This window comes from Cannabis sativa, chromosome 7 (genome assembly GCF_029168945.1).
Source record: "Cannabis sativa cultivar Pink pepper isolate KNU-18-1 chromosome 7, ASM2916894v1, whole genome shotgun sequence".
In the NCBI taxonomy this organism is placed as follows: domain Eukaryota; kingdom Viridiplantae; phylum Streptophyta; class Magnoliopsida; order Rosales; family Cannabaceae; genus Cannabis; species Cannabis sativa.
In genome coordinates this window covers 3,479,686-3,495,778 of record NC_083607.1, presented here as the reverse complement: position 1 = coordinate 3,495,778, position 16,093 = coordinate 3,479,686, and the positions used below count along the sequence as shown (strand labels likewise).

Genomic DNA, 16,093 nt, shown 5'->3' with positions numbered 1-16,093 from the left:
TCATAACACGCTACAAATTCTGCTGCCATAGTGGAAGAAGCTATAAGTGTCTGTTTGACACTTTATCAAGATATAGCTCCTCCAGCTAACAGAAAAATGTAGCCTGATGTAGACCTTCTGCTATCTTGGCATCCAGCGAAATCAGAATCAGAATACCCTACGACCTCCAAATGATCTGATTTCCTGTATGTGAGCATGTAATCTTTTGTTCTCTGAAGATACCTCATAACCCTCTTCTCGCTATCCAATGGTCCATACCAGGGTTGCTTAAATATCTGCCTAACATCCCAACAATGTACGCAATATCTGGACGCGTACATACCTGAAGATACATTAGACTCCCTATAACTGATGCATAGGGAATCTTTTTCATTTCCTGAATTTCAAGGCTGCTTTTAGGGCATTGTCTAAGACTAAATTTGTCTCCTTTAGCAACAGGGGTATCACCTGGTCTACAATCTTGCATGCCAAATCTTTTGAGTACTTTATCGATATAGCTCTTTTGTGATAATCCAAGAATACCCCGAGAACGATCTCGACGTATTTGAATTCCTAATACAAAAGAGGCGTCACCAAGATCTTTCATCTCAAATTGCTTAGATAAAAATCTCTTGGTTTCGTGCAATAAGCCTATATCATTAGTAGCAAGCAATATGTCATCGACATATAGAACCAGAAATATGTATTTACTCCCACTGAACTTGTGATATACACAATCATCAATAATATTCATCTCAAAACCAAATGAGATAATTACTTGATGAAACTTGTGATACCACTGACGAGAAGCTTGCTTGAGTCCATAGATGGATTTGTTTAATTTGCAAACCATATTCTTTGGGTCACCAACCACAAAGTTTTCTGGTTGCTCCATATAAATTGTCTCATCAATGTCGCCATTGAGAAACGTTGTTTTAACATCCATCTGATGTAACTCAAGGTCAAAATGAGCAACAAGTGCCAATATTATCCTAAAAGAGTCTTTCGATGAAACCGGAGAGAAAGTCTCTGTATAATCAATGCCTTGTTTCTGAGTATAGCCTTTTGCTACAAGACGTGCCTTAAATCTCACCACATTACCATATTCATCCTTCTTGGTTTTAAGTATCCACTTACAACCAATTGGTTTTACACCTTCTGGTAATGGGACAACTTCCCAAACTTTATTGTCTTGCATAGACTTATTCTCTTCATCCATGGCATCAATCCACTTTTGAGAGTTAGAACTTTTCATGGCCTGATGCAAGTTGATTGGATCATCTTCCATCATTCCAATTTCATCCTCATGTTCTTGAAGAAATACAAAATAGTCATCTGAAATAGCATTTCTTCTCTCTCTTGTGGACCTCCTTAATGGCTCTTGTTCTTGAGGGTGTTGAATTTGTTCTTCTGGAACAATAACCTCATTTTGATTTGGGAGTTGTTCAACATTGTCTTGTTGAGGTTCCGGATTCATTTCTTGATCAATGACAGGTGTGGAAGCCTGAACATTGTCTAAAATGATAGTAAGAACTGAGTTTGAATTCAATTCCTCCTCAAAAACAATGTCTCTAACCTTATTTCTCCCCCAAATTCAACATCCTCAAAAAATGTTGCAGTTCCCGTCTCAAATATATTTCTGACAGTGGGATCATAAAACTTATAGCCCCTAGATCGCTCAGAATAACCAATAAAGTAGCTGCTAACTGTTTTGGAGTCCAATTTATTTTCATGTGGCCTATAGGGCCTTGCCTCAGCTGGACATCCCCAAATGTGGAAATGCTTTAGACTAGGCTTTTGACCTGTCCAAAGCTCATAAGGTGTTTTTGCAACTGCTTTACTTGGTCCTCTATTCAAAATGTAAGCTGCTGTCTTTAATGCTTCTCCCCAGAGGGACCTAATCTTTATTGGCACCTAATCTCTTAGTTTTTTTTTTTTTTGGTCTGTTTTCCCTTGATACAATCTACACAGACATTGAAATCTGTGAAGTCAAGAGACTCTAAAATGTCATCAGACACAAGACGTTGAATTCTACCTCTTGAGATGTGACCTAAGCGTTTATGCCATAATGACGCTGAATTTTCTTTATTTAATTTGCGTTTAGTACCTCGTGATTCCACATGCAAGGTTTCATTATAGGATGCAATTGTTTCTAGCAAATAAAGATTGTCTTAAGTATTCAAATAACCAGTTCCAATAATATTTGAATTTAAAGACAAAGTAAACTGATTGTTTCCAAATGAACAAGAATATCCAAATTTGTCCAACAAAGAAACGAAAACTAAATTCCGTCTAAAAGACGGCACAACAAAAGTGTCTTTCAAATCCAAATAAAAACCAGTTCCTAATAACAATCTGAAATGCCCAATTGCTTCCACTTCTACCGATTGTCCATCGCCCACAAAGATGTATCTTTCACCATCACTTGGCTTTCGGTAGCTCAGGCAACCCTGCATAAAAACACTTATGTGAGTAGTAGTACCAGAATCTATCCACCAAGTGTTTCTAGGCACTGAAACTAAATTAACCTCAGAACAGACCAAAGCAAGATTAATACCTTTCTTTACACGCCATGCGTGATATTTGGCACAATCTTTCTTCACATCTCCAGGTTGGTCACAAAAGAAACAACCCTTAGAATCCTGTTGTTGTTTCTTTTGAACTGGACCCTTAGCAGCTTCATTCTCAAATTTCCTTTTCTTGCCCTTATCCTTAGGAGTAGTGGCCAAATGAGCACTTTCGGTTTTGTCCTTTTTCAACCTTTCTTCCTCTTGCACACAATGAGAAATAAGCTCGTTGAGAGTCCATTTCTCCTTTTGACAGTTGTAACTAATTTTAAATTGGTTAAACTGTGGAGGAAGCGTTAACAAAACCATGAGTACAAGTACATCATCTGAAAGCTCAATCTTAAGTGTCCTTAATCTTGAGACAATATGATGCATTTCCATAATGTACTCCCTTACATTTCCTTGACCCTTATACTTCATGTTCATTAAAGAACCAAGAAGTGTTGTCATTTCAACCTTATCGTTTTTAGCAAAACGTTCCTCAATTTGTTCAAGGAAATTCTTAGCCATAGTAACCCCTTCGGATTCGGTGCCCCAAAAGGCTTCTGGAATGCTGTGTTTCATAATCATTAGACTCATGCGATTTGAACGATCCCACCTCTCAAATTCCCTTTTATCATCATGGGAACTTTCCTTAGTGAGAGGTGCAGGTTGTTCATTCCTTAGTGCATGATCTAAATCCATACATCCCAAAACTATAAGTAAGTTCCTTTTCCAATCCTTGAAATTGGTCCCATTAAGCATAGGAATAGAATTAATGTTAGCAGATATTGAAGCAGCAGAAGATGAACTAGCTGAATATAGAACAAATAAAACAAGCTCACATTAATATGCATAATTAAACAATAAATTCAAAATTTGGTTAATCCCATCTCAAGATACCAAACACACATTAATATCAAGTCTTTGGACAGTAATATTAACTGTAAGCGGTACTCTTGGTGTAGCAATCAAATATTGACAATAAAACTGTGTCAAACAATAGATTAATCTTTGGACTAACGTATTGCTCACACAAAATACCTTATAATTGTCACACATTTATCGCCACAGGTATGTTTGAAATCTAGCAAAATATTCACTTACCTTTGGGCTAGTCAATATAAGCATCAATTACAAACACACAACCAACCTAATATTTAAATAAATTAATCTACACAAAAGAGGTCACTTTGGCGACATATTGTTTCAATTAATTTACTCAAAATATTAGTTATAAACCAACACCAAAATTTGAATTAAATTGTTTATAATATAATATATATATTTACCAAACTATACTATAATATATATATATATTACACATAATACTGAAGCCATTACTAGAATTTAACTGTTGGGAAAAAATATATATATATATCTTTATATATATACATATGGTTTGCGATGGGCTTATGTGGAATTATTATATATATATATACCAAAATATACATACTAGAATTTGAAACATTAAGATAGGATTATATATATATAACAAAAACTGACTGCGAGCCTGCGATGATCTGAAGCCATATATTGATTATGCATATTTAAAACTGAAGCCCAAAAGTTAATTCATACGCATATATATAAATATATATATATATATGCATGACGTTATATATATTATATGAAACCGGCAATTACGAGATTCAACAATTATCAAAAAAGAAGTAAAATAACATTAAATATTCAAGCCAATACAATCACCCATCAATATAATATATATGCGCATATAAGACCAAGAAGTATATATCAATACATTCAAACAAACTGAAGCCAAAAATATTGTACTGCGGCAGAATATTTTTTAAAGAAAAATCAAAATCCTAATTTTTAAAATTTCCAAATTTCATAAGTCAAATCATTAGATCTTCAATTAATTCAACAAACCTGCTCTTATACCACTTGTTAGGGTTTATAAAACACTCAAGAAATATATAAATCACGGATCCAAACATATTCCTAAAAGTGCTTTAATATAGAAAACCCTAAATCATAAATCTATAAAGCCTTTGCTAAATTAAAGAAGAAGAAGATGATAAAATATGAGCGGAAGCACTAACCTGAAGCCATTGTTGGAGATTGCAGAGAAGGTTTTGATCTTCCAAGAATACACTATTTTCTAGAATATTTTCTCTAATGGGGAAGGGGAGAATACAGAAACCCTAGTGTTTCTTGGGGACCACTACCTATTTATACATTTTAGAACAACTCTTGGGTATTTGTAATTTGGCCCCTCAACAAATTATAAATTAACTTATGGTATCTACACATTATTTCCATGACAATTTAATACCCTTTTGATACCCATAACATAATTGGTCACTTAATTTTGTATCACACTTTATAATAGCATATACATTATACATATGTGTCCACATAGGATTTTTAATCCAACACTGCCATGTTTGCAGTTGCAGAGTTGTCCTACTATACCTAGAGCTATCTTTACTCACTTCTTTCCGTTTCAACTCTCGGCCTATTCAAATTTCAACACCATGTTCTTTTTCTTCTTCCTTTTTCTACACTAATACACTATTATTAACACACCATTTTCCTTTTCATCTAACCACCCTTTCTCTACCTTTAGAGACATTTGTTAGACAATTACTTATATATCAATATTAATGCAATTCAATATCATTTTTATTATTTTACTTTAATAACGATAATAGAAAACCGCTGATCATTTTTGTAACTGAAATCTTCATTGTGGTGCTAACCACTACAGTACCTAATAGCAATCCTCCATTTGTTAAATAATGATACAACAAGAAACATATATAGGCATTGTAAAATGTGACATGAAACCAAATGGTCATTGTATAGCCAAAAAGTGTTCCACCAAAGTGGTATTATTACCTCATTTAATTAACAAAAAATAATAGATCAAATGAACAATATACACTTAAAAAAGAGCATATAATCAATAAAGGGACTACAATTACTGTGGTAGAAAACCTCAGCTGGCTGTAATCAGTGTAACCAAGCAAAACAGTTAAAATGGCAGCTGAAAAGATTAAATCTTGAGAGAAGACATAATTTATAAAAGGCAACAGTCAAAATTCTAAACAGAACTCTACCTCTACTGCAAATCTAGTAATGTTGGTATTGTTTGTACTCCTGTGCTAATATTAAACCTGTCTTTGATTTCCAACAATCCAGTTCGCATGGAAACCATTATATATCCGGCATTTCCAGTGCTCGCAGAACATCCTTGAACTCGAATTCACGGGTATCCTTGTTGAATCTTTCGACCAGTTTGTATCTCGTGTCATTCAAATAAAAAGATTGTGTTGTCTCCAGAAGCCATTCGGCTTCAGAATCACTGAGCTTGCTGGTGAATACCACGTCTCCTCGAATAAGAACCAGGTCCTTGGTTTCTGCAAACTCTTTGTAGTAAGTAATGGTGAAGTAGGGAGCTGCTTGGGTTCCTCTTGCCTTGTAATCTTCAAGACCAGTGAAAATTATATGTGGCATCTGTACTGCAAAATATATTTTAAGAGTAAATATTATACAAGTCTTGATTGAGTTCATGATGAAAGATAGTTCACAATAAAATTTGTTAAATGACATTATCCTTCCCTTTTTTGCTGTTAAAAAAAAAAGAATGAACCACATCCTTTGTTATTTTTAGAATGCCTAAGTTAAGCAATTGGCAATGAAAAGTGCATAATCATTGGGTGAATTCCACCACTTGTCTAAAGCCTATATAAACCTCTTGTCATTTTGTAACATATCCCAAAAAAACAAAATGGAAAAACTTAAAGAAAGAAGCTTTGTAAGAAAAATTATTGAGGTGGGTTGTGAGTTATAAGTGTTGTAAACACTTTGTATATTTTTATCTTTCTAGTAAAAGATTTGCATTAGATTTAGAAACATAACCACCTACCGAACTCTTTTATCAAATTTGTGCATGTTGTTGTTTTCTCTATTATCACTAATCTAATTCATTAGGAAAATTGCTTAATTTTCCTAACAATTAGTATTAGAGCATTTAATGAACTATGTAAAAACTGAATCGATCTAAAGAAGTCAGATTTGAGAGGGAACAATGGCTGCAGATGAAGGATAGGTGAAAGTCGAGAAGTTCGATGGTGCAGATTTTAAATTCTGGTAATGCAAATCTTAGATTACCTATATCAAAAAAAGCTTTATCAACTTCTCTAAAAAAAAGTCAGAAGGTATGAAAGAGAATAATTGTAATCTTCTTCACAGTCAAGTTCTTAGAGTTATTCGATTGGCGAAATCGCTCAATGTTCATAACAGGTCTTGTGGCAGCTCTCTCCAATATATATGAGAAGCCATCAGCCTCTAACAAAGTTCATTTGATGAGGTGTGCAGTTATTTAAAAAACGCATCTGTAACTCAACATCTCAATACAATGAACCCAGTTGACTTCGGTTGGGAATGAATTTGATGATGAATTACAAACATTGATACTTTTGTTTTCTCTACTAAATAGTTGAAATGCTACTGTCACGTGAGTAGCTCTATTGAGAAGCAATAAGTTAAAATTTGATGATGTTCGTAATCTAATTCTGAGTGAAGAGATTTAACAGAGTAAGGTGAATAAACAACCTCTCTTTAGTTTTACATACAGAGTCAAAAAAGAAAAATTCAACCAAAGGGAATGGACGCAGAAGGTCAAACTATCAAAGTAGATCCAGAAATAGGAGGTCAAATCAAGGAATCTTAATAATTCACTGAACTCAAAGACCATAAAATAGTGCAAGTTTGACCTTAAATTACACTCGATGGTCAAACTACACTAGATTGTTGTAGTGCCTAGTCTTCCAACAATTCCAACACTCTTACGGTCTTCGAGTTCAAAAAATTACTGGAATTTCTTAATTTTGACCTTCTATCTCTGAATAATTTGACCTTTTGCAGCCATTCCCTCTGGTCGAATTTCTTCCTCTTGACTTTGTATGTAAAACTAAAGAGGTTGATGATTCACCTGACTCTCTTCATTGGATCTCTTCACTAAGAACAGATCATGAAGATCATCAAATTTTAACTTATTGCTTCTCAATGAGCTACTCACAGACGTGACAAGCAATTCAACTATCTGGCAGGGAAGACAAAAGTATCAGTACTCATACTGCCGAATTCAATTTGGTTAATTATATTAAGATGTTGAATTAATGATGCGCTTTCTGCCATCGGCAAATTGAATAACTGTCTCATCAAATGAACTTTGTTAGAGGATAATAGCTTCTCATATATTGGAGAGAGCTGCCATAAAACCTATCATAGTCTTTTCTTTTACAATGTTAAAAGTAATATTGAGCAATAACGTCAATCAAATAACTCTAAGGACTTGTATGTGAAGAAGATTCCAGTTTTCGTCTTTCATACCTTGTGACGTTTTTTTAGAGAAGTTAATAAAGCTTTTTCGATATAAGTAATTTTCGATTTGCATCTTTTAGAATTTTTAATCTACACCATCGAACATCTTGAGTTTCACTACCTACAACCATTATTTTGGCGATTCTGCTCTGAATATTTACAAAATTTACCAAATGATTTGATACTAGTTATTAGGAAAATTACACAACTTTCCCTATGAATCATATTAGTGAGAATGAAAAATAATACCACAAATTACACACATGCACAAATTTGATAAAAAAAGTTTGTCAGGTTTCTATGTCTCTAAACTCAACGGCAAATTTTTGACTACAAAGATAAAAAAAAATACAAAATATTCACAGCGCTTATAACTCAACCCACACCCCAATTACACCCAATAATTTTTCTTAAGAAAATTCTCTCAAAAAGCTTTTCTCACTTTAAGCTTTTAACTAAGCTTTTCTCTTTTTTGTTTTTGGATATATTACAAATGACAATTAAGAGATTTATATATGCTTTTCATAGATAAAATGAGTGATGGAATTCAGCCAATGGTTATGCACCTTCCATTCCTAATTGCCTTAGGCATATCCTAAAAACAACAAAAAATGTGGTTTTTCCTTTTATTGTAAATTAATAATAATAATAAAAAAAAAGATAATACCATTTCCTAACAAAAATAGTCTAGAAGTGTGTTTCAGATGCTTATTTGAAGATAAATAACTGTAACCAAAAAAAAAAACAAATTATATACAAGTACATAGTACACTGCAGCCCAAAGCATTTCATGGCCTCCTCCTCACACTAGAAGGCAATTTACACTGGGCTTCACTGACTAATGTCTTGAAAAATTTAAAACAAGTAACATATATACATCATAGGGTTGGAAACAACCACTTAATCACAAGGAATAAGTAGGGACAGGGCATATATTGGTTACTTGTCAATTTTAGCAATTAAGGTTCGAAGTATTGGTATTGATTATATTTTACCAACAGAAAAATACAAACCCCAAGAAATTATAACGACTATATTAAGTAAACACCAACCTTGAACAAACATGGTCGTATAGCCAGATCCTCGCCACACGGGGATGACAAAATAGCGGCTGCAAGATTAACAATGGCAACGGAATATAAGTCACATTAACAGCACAACATCGCAATTCACAGATAATATATATAGTTACCAGTTTGCTGCTCTTTGCTCCAGCAAGTGATACAGTTTTGCTTTCATAGATGCACCAATATGTCCTCGTCCCAAATGATACTGAATTCAAATGAAACAGTTAATAACAGGTTAAGTAAAAGAATTCAATCAATGGGCAACTGAGTCAACAAATATCCATAAGCATATGATTAATCTCAAATATGCATGCTTGATGGTCTATACAAATAAATGGATTCTCTTGTAAATATTACCTTCCACCAAACTACATTTAGATTTGACTGGAAAACAGGAAAGTATGGTCAAAGTTCACTTAGTAAATGGGAAATTTATATTCTTCATAATGATACTAATTGGTAATATTTACTTAAATGCCATAAACAACAGACAGACTATTTTCATGAACAGTCGAGACTCACAAGTCCCCAAACAAGAACATTATTTATTACCTATTCACTACCCCATTTCAGGAGAACCATGGCCAAAATTTAGCCAAAACTCAAGCATAATGAATGTTGTTAAGTCAGTGAAACAAGATTAAAGGATAACCAATGATAATTTGTATCAGAATATTGCCTGAACAAGCACAGAATACTCCATAAATTGCTTAACCCATGATATGAATTGATATGAACAAACCAAAAAAATAACAATAAAAAACAAAACTAATGGCTTGTTAGTTAGGAAAATCCATGAAAACATAATAATAATAATGAATAAAGGAATAAGTGAAAATGAAATACACAAAAAAGGAGTGAGGCATTACATCATCCCAAATTGAAGCGATTTCCTCCGCTGACCGATCCTTGGCCCTCGAAGTATCCATTATCGAATCCAACGGCTTACGCTCTAAGGGAGAAAACCCAGAAGCGAATTTCGAAGTTCTGAAGAATCCAAGAGAACCCCATTTGGCGAAATCGCCTGGAATCGCTTTCTCAAGTGGGTTTTGAAGGTTGGGTCGAACAGACGAAGCAGTGAAGAAAGGCGAACACTTTACAATAGCCGAAGCAGATGATGCATGTTTGAGGAGACTTGATGCTGATAACGCTACTATTCTAGATACTCTTAACATTCTAATACTCAAAAGTATATGAGAAGAATCAAAGCTGAAAACTTTGAGGCTTTTCTTAGTTGGAGCTCCAATGGATGAGCCAAGAAGATCAATTAAACTCACCTGTGAAAATTAGTACTGTGAGAGATTCATTCTTTGAAGACTTTTATCAAACAGGTGGGTTTGTGTTGCTATTAACACATTTCTTTTCTCTATTCATCAAATTTAAAATTGTGAAAATTTCTTTTCAAACTCTTCTTAAATTTTCAGTTAATACTAAATGTTCAAATCCTCTACATTGTTATTTATTAATTTTCCAAACTGATATATAATTATACATTCTCAACCAAAACAATAATAACATGGAGAACAATAACTATTGAAAGTAAATTTTAGAAAATTATCCAAGAAAACAGAGCTGTGAAATGTAGAATGAGATTAATATATGATAAAAGAACATACTTGTTCAGCCTGGCTTTAATTGACTTTGTAAAACTTTAATGATCTTAGCAAAAGTGTGGCCAAATGCCAAGTTTCGGCTTTATAGCTCGCTAGGCTCTACTGCTTTAACTCCTTAGTCGATGTGGGATAAAAGGACTGAAAACGTAATGACTAAAGTAATGTAATGCTATGATATGATATTATTTGTTGAGTAATAAAAATTAATGAGTAAAGATATTACCCAATGAAATTTTTGGATTGAGTTGCGGACTAGGCCATAAAAATGTTTGCAGAACTGTCTAAGAATGTGCAAGCAGTTGGAATTTGTCGATCATCCCCAAGATAAAACAACTCAGTCTTACTGTATCGGAACCTCACTGCACTATAGAGCACCGTAGAATACACTCAAAATTTTATGATATCGCAGACGGAATTTTTTTTGTGAAAACTGTATTTTTTTCGATATGAAAAAAATATATTCTTCCCATTAGTTCAATCACATTATATAGATGAATAGATTGAAATAAGATAACGGAAAGAAGAACATTTTTTAAATCGTGGGGTGTAATTGGTTGAGAGTGTCCCATTAAATTAACTGATACAACTAAACTAAGTAATCAGTTTTAATTAAACACATTTTTCAATTAAAATAAAAAATAATTATTTTATTAAATAATTTTTCTATAAAATAATAAAGTGTCACACCAATCCGAATCGAATGAACAACACGAGCGTGTGTGGTGAGTAGGGCCGGCCCAAGCATTGGGCAGCTTGGGTCATTGCACAATACTCCCATTTTTTTAAGGCCTATTTTTTTTAAAGAAAAGACCTATTTATGAACGAATCTTTAAAAAAAATAATAATAAAAAACTAGTAATAGAATTTTAATTTTAATGTATACGGTTTTTTTTTTTTTTTTGTAAAGAGCCCAATTTTAAAATTTTGTACAAGGTCCCCAAAATATTTGGGCCGACCCTGGTGGTGGATCCTCACCCATTCACACAAAACTGGATACTTCACACTCCACACCCACTAAAACACTCTATATTTTGTTAAAATATTCATCAAAGTTTCAACAGCTTCTCAGTTACCAATTTAAACTTTAAACAAATCATTAACGTTATAAGTATTTAATTAACTCAACACAAAATTTATTATATATATGCATTTACGATTGTACATACAATGTCTATTACTATTAGTATTTAGTACTATATTTACAAACTTGACAACTCATTCCCATGATATAAACTAAACTAGAATTCATTTCATAATAAAAGTTACTCATTGGTTTGGGGAGTATACACCATTTAAAGACTTGAAAAATGGAATAGAAAAAATGTCCCCACAGCTCTCACTGCAACACAACACAACACAACACAGTTGTTGCCCTTGTCGAACCATGATGAGGCTGCTACTTCTTTGAGTTACATTTATTGTCTACCTATTATCATCGAACCATGGAACCACGCAACCATGGCGAGGTAAAACTCTTCAAAAACATGCAGATAGGTGAGGTGCCCTTAGTACATGATGTCTTCTAACTTTAGCTTCCAACACAGTGGATCTAGCTCAGCCTGTAAATCACAGATAGTAATCTCATTAGTCATGACTGGTTAAAATAGTCAAGTAAATATGAACAATGTGTTTAATTTTTACAAACAATTTGACTATAATGGTATGATATTGTGGCCCTCACGACACCATAGAGAAAACCAATCCTACCTGCAAAACTTTATCCCTCCACTGAATCGCACATCCCCGTCCTTCTAAATGTTTGAGAAGAGGGTGCGGTAGCAATGATTTAAAGGATGTTTGAAGCTTTACTTTTGTTAGGCCTTCACATGCCAACAAGGCAAGGGCGATTCCACCAGGACTCAAACCGTCCAAATGCAAAATGGTCAAACTCTGTAGGCAACTAATCCTGGCAAGAGTTACAAGTCCTGCATCTGTCACTGCGGTATATGACAAATTAATCTGCCAAAAAGATCACGAGAGGCATACATACTGAGTCAATGATATCCATTGTGCATATTCTGAAAAGCAATAAAAGAGAGCAAACATGTCTTAGATTCTGGGAAAATTATGTAAGCGGAATCATCAATGAAAGAAAATGCATACCTGTCTTAGATTCTGGGAATTGTAAGCCAGAGAAACCATCCCGGCATCATCAATCTTGAAACATTTCTTTATGTCTAGCTTGACAAGCTGCTTACATTGGGTAGCAATAGCTGCTAAGCCAGAAGATGTAATAAGTGGGCAGCCTCGACTTTCAAATGTGTTTAACCTTGAGCATTTCGACAAAGATACTAACGAATCATCACTGATGTCTTTACAATAGGCTATATTAATCATCTCAAGGTCAGGGCAACCACTGGCAATAGCTGAAATGCCAGAATCCGTAATATCTGTGCACCTAAACAAGATAAATTTTCGGTTAACAATGTTTCATATGATTAATCCTAATGAAAATCCAAAAATTGTTTTTCTATATTATCATATGAAATTTGAGAAACTATAAAAACGTAACCTATACAAAGAAACTACATCAAAGAGAAGAGAAAAAAAAATGATTAACACCTGTATAGATCGAGCTCTTTGAGTTTAGAGCAAGAAAAACCAACATGTGCAACTCCCTTATCAGTTATGTCCAAACAAATTCCAAGTTTTAAGCTTGAGAGTTTAGAGCATCTAGAGATAGATTTCAAACCTGCACATAGAAACAAAGTTTGAGTTATTTGCTCAACATACTAGTCTTTCTCGACACAAAATTAGAGTTAGGACAAACCTTCATCATCAATTTCGTTATCTGTTAGGTCAAGCTCCTCTAAGAAACGACATCGCTGTCCAATCAAAACAAATGCTTCTCTAGAAACAAGAGCACATGACTCCATCTTGAGAGAAGTGAGAGCAGAGCATGAATTTGTAATGTGGGCAATAGACACATAAGTGATTCTGCGGCAACAGGTAATATCCAGCTTCCGCAAATCTCTGTGTTTGATAACAAGAGAGGAAAGACCATCATCAGTCACACCAGAACATTTACTTAAGCTCAACTCCCTCAAAGATACACACCAATCTCCAATGGCTTTCAGTCCAGCACTAGTAACTAGACAACCATCCAATTTAACTGTTTGCAACATGGGAAGCCCTCTCAAGCTATCGGCAAGAACAGAAGTCACCTAAACCATAACCAGAGGCAAATTACAAAGAGTGATTAGGCTTCAAAGAAACATTCAACTATTAAAAAGTGCAGATATAAAGTACCAAGACTCACAGGAGAGACATATGATAAGGTGAGTTCCTCAAGATTTTCGCCAGCTATATTTGTAAGCGAAGATAACCCAACATGAGTAATGTTCTGGCAACTTGACAAATCGAGTTTCTGTTACAGGCAGCAGAAGTAAAAGGGATTAAAGCTAAAGAAGAACATTAAGTAAGGCCGAACTAGGCATCAGAAACAGGACGGTCCACTCAACATCCTCTCAGAAAAAGTTATCAAATGATAATCACAACATCTTAATCTAAAGATGGAAGCCACAAAGCTCAATTCTATCTCTGTTTATCAAAATCCAAACACAAACAATCAAAGTATAAATCATCCCAACTTGCAAGGTGGATTGAATTGTCAATTGTGTATTCCAGAAATTGACGAATATAACTAGCAAAAAAGTCAAACTACTTTCCAAGGCTATGACCCAACCCAATAAAATATTGTTAAATATTATGAATCAGCTATTCCAATTAACATCTTACAAAACAAAGTTTTATCATAAAAACTAGCTAATCATCAACCCAAGCATACCTTTAATGACTTGCAGCAACATTTGAGAACCTCAAGACTGCTGTCATCAATACCAAAACATCCTTCTAAAACCAAATCCTCAAGATATTGTAATCTCAAGATAGATGGTAAGCATTCATCAGTGATCTGTAAAAAAAAATCATTAATCAACTCACCATTTTCTTCCAAATATCATTACAATTCTAAAAGCCACATTGAAACATAATCATTTCACCAATAAAAATAAAACTTTTACCGGCAAGAAGGAGAGATCCAAACTACGAATTTCTTTGCATTTAACAGCAATCAATCCCACCCCAAAATCCCCAACCCCAACACACCATTTCAAGCTAATCAGCTTAAGCTTCCTACAACCAACAGCAATACACCCAACCCCCAAATCCGTAATCATCTTACACCTCGCCAACCACAATCTCTCCAAATTCTTAGCCTGAGCAACCGCCGCTGCACCAGAATCCATCAGCTCCGTCGCATTAGAAAGATCAATCTCAACCAAATTCTCACAACTCAAAGCCAAATTCAACAACCCAGCTCCCGAGAAAAACCTCGACCTCGAAAGATCGATGGACCTGAGATTCGCCTTGCATGCATTGGAGATTTCGGCTAACGAATTATCAGCGACTCTAGAACAGAGCGTGAGATCAATTCGGGTCAAGTTCGGGTACCGGGTGAGAACAGAGCCGAGATGTTTGGAATTAGATCGCAGGGGTTTAAGGGTCTTGCGGTGTTTGGCTTCGACGGAGTAGAAATACTTACAGACGAGAGAGAATGATTTACGGTCAAATGGGTTTTGATTAAGGAAGTCAAGGATTAAGACAACAAGTTCTTCGGAGAGAAAATCAAAGAAGTTGGTCAAGCTTTCTTCGGTTGTTGTTGTTGTTGTCGTGTTCTTCTTCTTCTTCTTCTTCATAGCTCGGAGCTCCATGGATTCTTCCATGGCTGACTGGAACAGTTTTATGCCCTAAATTGTCTGTATTGTATGTATATATATAGGTGAATAATGAGAAGAAGATGAAGAATTAAATTCTTTATTAAAATAAATAAATAAATTGATACGAAGAAACCGTTGAGAAAATATTGAGTCTGCTTTTTTGGTGGTTTGATAGCTAGAAAAGGAGTGTGAGGAAGAAGGTGACCTCAAATTACCTTTTTGTCCTTTGAAATTTCTCTTCATTTGTTTTTTATGTGTAAAATTACAATTTGGTTGATTCTATAGCTATTATTGGTTAAAAAAAAAAAAAACAATACTAGCTATTACAAAAAAATTTCGTATCATAATATTTAGGTGATTTTTCAATGAACTCTCCTCAAAGGAGTGTGTTGATGTATTTTTTATTTATTTCGACTTTTAGAAAAATATATATATTAAGGGGAAATTTTATAATGTATTCATTTAAAAGGGATCCATCGATACATCTTTATCTGTTTTAGTATTTTAAATAATTTTTTAGTTAATTTTTTTTTTATGGTCATGTAAATTATATTTATTTAAGAAATCCTGTAAAATTTTAAAAAATTCGGAAAAGTTTAACACGCCGAAAAATTGCGTTCTAGTAGTGTGTTGCACGCGTGACTATTTTATTTTATACGCGTGTAAAAAAATTTGTAAGATATTTTAAATAGCTATAACGTACATGAATATGAAGAAATTAGACTAAAATAAATTTCTGGATGCCGAAACAAAAAGAGAGTACATCAATACATCTATTTTAAGAGGTATATTATAAAATCACTATATATTAAGTA

General features: G+C 34.0%; 2 protein-coding genes across 3 annotated transcripts; both read right to left on the bottom strand.

The window, feature by feature from the left end:
• Positions 1-5,349: 5,349 nt before the first annotated feature.
• Positions 5,350-10,719, bottom strand: LOC115698302 (uncharacterized). Its single transcript, XM_030625522.2, has 5 exons — positions 10,564-10,719; positions 9,817-10,224; positions 9,073-9,152; positions 8,933-8,991; positions 5,350-6,013 (listed from the first exon to the last, which is right to left on the bottom strand). Exons 2-5 carry the CDS (start codon positions 10,120-10,122, stop codon positions 5,709-5,711), a joined length of 750 nt encoding a protein of 249 aa, XP_030481382.1. The 5' UTR covers positions 10,123-10,224; positions 10,564-10,719; the 3' UTR covers positions 5,350-5,708.
• A 957-nt stretch (positions 10,720-11,676) lies between these two features.
• On the bottom strand, positions 11,677-15,463 carry LOC115697881 (F-box/LRR-repeat protein 3). 2 transcript variants are annotated; one of them, XM_030625047.2, is made up of 8 exons: positions 14,583-15,463; positions 14,348-14,473; positions 13,820-13,927; positions 13,331-13,724; positions 13,123-13,252; positions 12,664-12,958; positions 12,268-12,519; positions 11,677-12,119 (listed from the first exon to the last, which is right to left on the bottom strand). In XM_030625047.2, the coding sequence occupies exons 1-8, from the start codon at positions 15,282-15,284 to the stop codon at positions 12,066-12,068; spliced, it is 2,061 nt and encodes a 686-aa protein (XP_030480907.1). In that variant the 5' UTR covers positions 15,285-15,463; the 3' UTR covers positions 11,677-12,065. The 2 variants fall into 2 exon arrangements, with proteins under 2 accessions (XP_030480907.1, XP_030480908.1); XM_030625048.2 differs by lacking the exon at positions 11,677-12,119 and having other exon boundaries at positions 12,376-12,578; positions 14,583-15,444.
• Positions 15,464-16,093: the final 630 nt, after the last annotated feature.

What these genes read in the sequence shown, in the direction of transcription:
- LOC115698302 (XM_030625522.2), bottom strand. Translation starts at nt 10,122, where the DNA reads ATGTTAAGAGTATCTAGAATAGTAGCGTTATCAGCATCAAGTCTCCTC. An exon ending in GAGCAAAGAGCAGCAAACTG is followed by an intron (nt 8,992 to 9,072) that starts GTAACTATATAT and finishes TTAATCTTGCAG; the next exon opens with CCGCTATTTTGTCATCCCCG. An exon ending in TACGACCATGTTTGTTCAAG is followed by an intron (nt 6,014 to 8,932) that starts GTTGGTGTTTAC and finishes TATATTTTGCAG; the next exon opens with TACAGATGCCACATATAATT.
- LOC115697881 (XM_030625047.2), bottom strand. Translation starts at nt 15,284, where the DNA reads ATGGAAGAATCCATGGAGCTCCGAGCTATGAAGAAGAAGAAGAAGAAG. An exon ending in TGGATCTCTCCTTCTTGCCG is followed by an intron (nt 14,474 to 14,582) that starts GTAAAAGTTTTA and finishes TTTTTTTTACAG; the next exon opens with ATCACTGATGAATGCTTACC. An exon ending in GTTGCTGCAAGTCATTAAAG is followed by an intron (nt 13,928 to 14,347) that starts GTATGCTTGGGT and finishes TGCCTGTAACAG; the next exon opens with AAACTCGATTTGTCAAGTTG.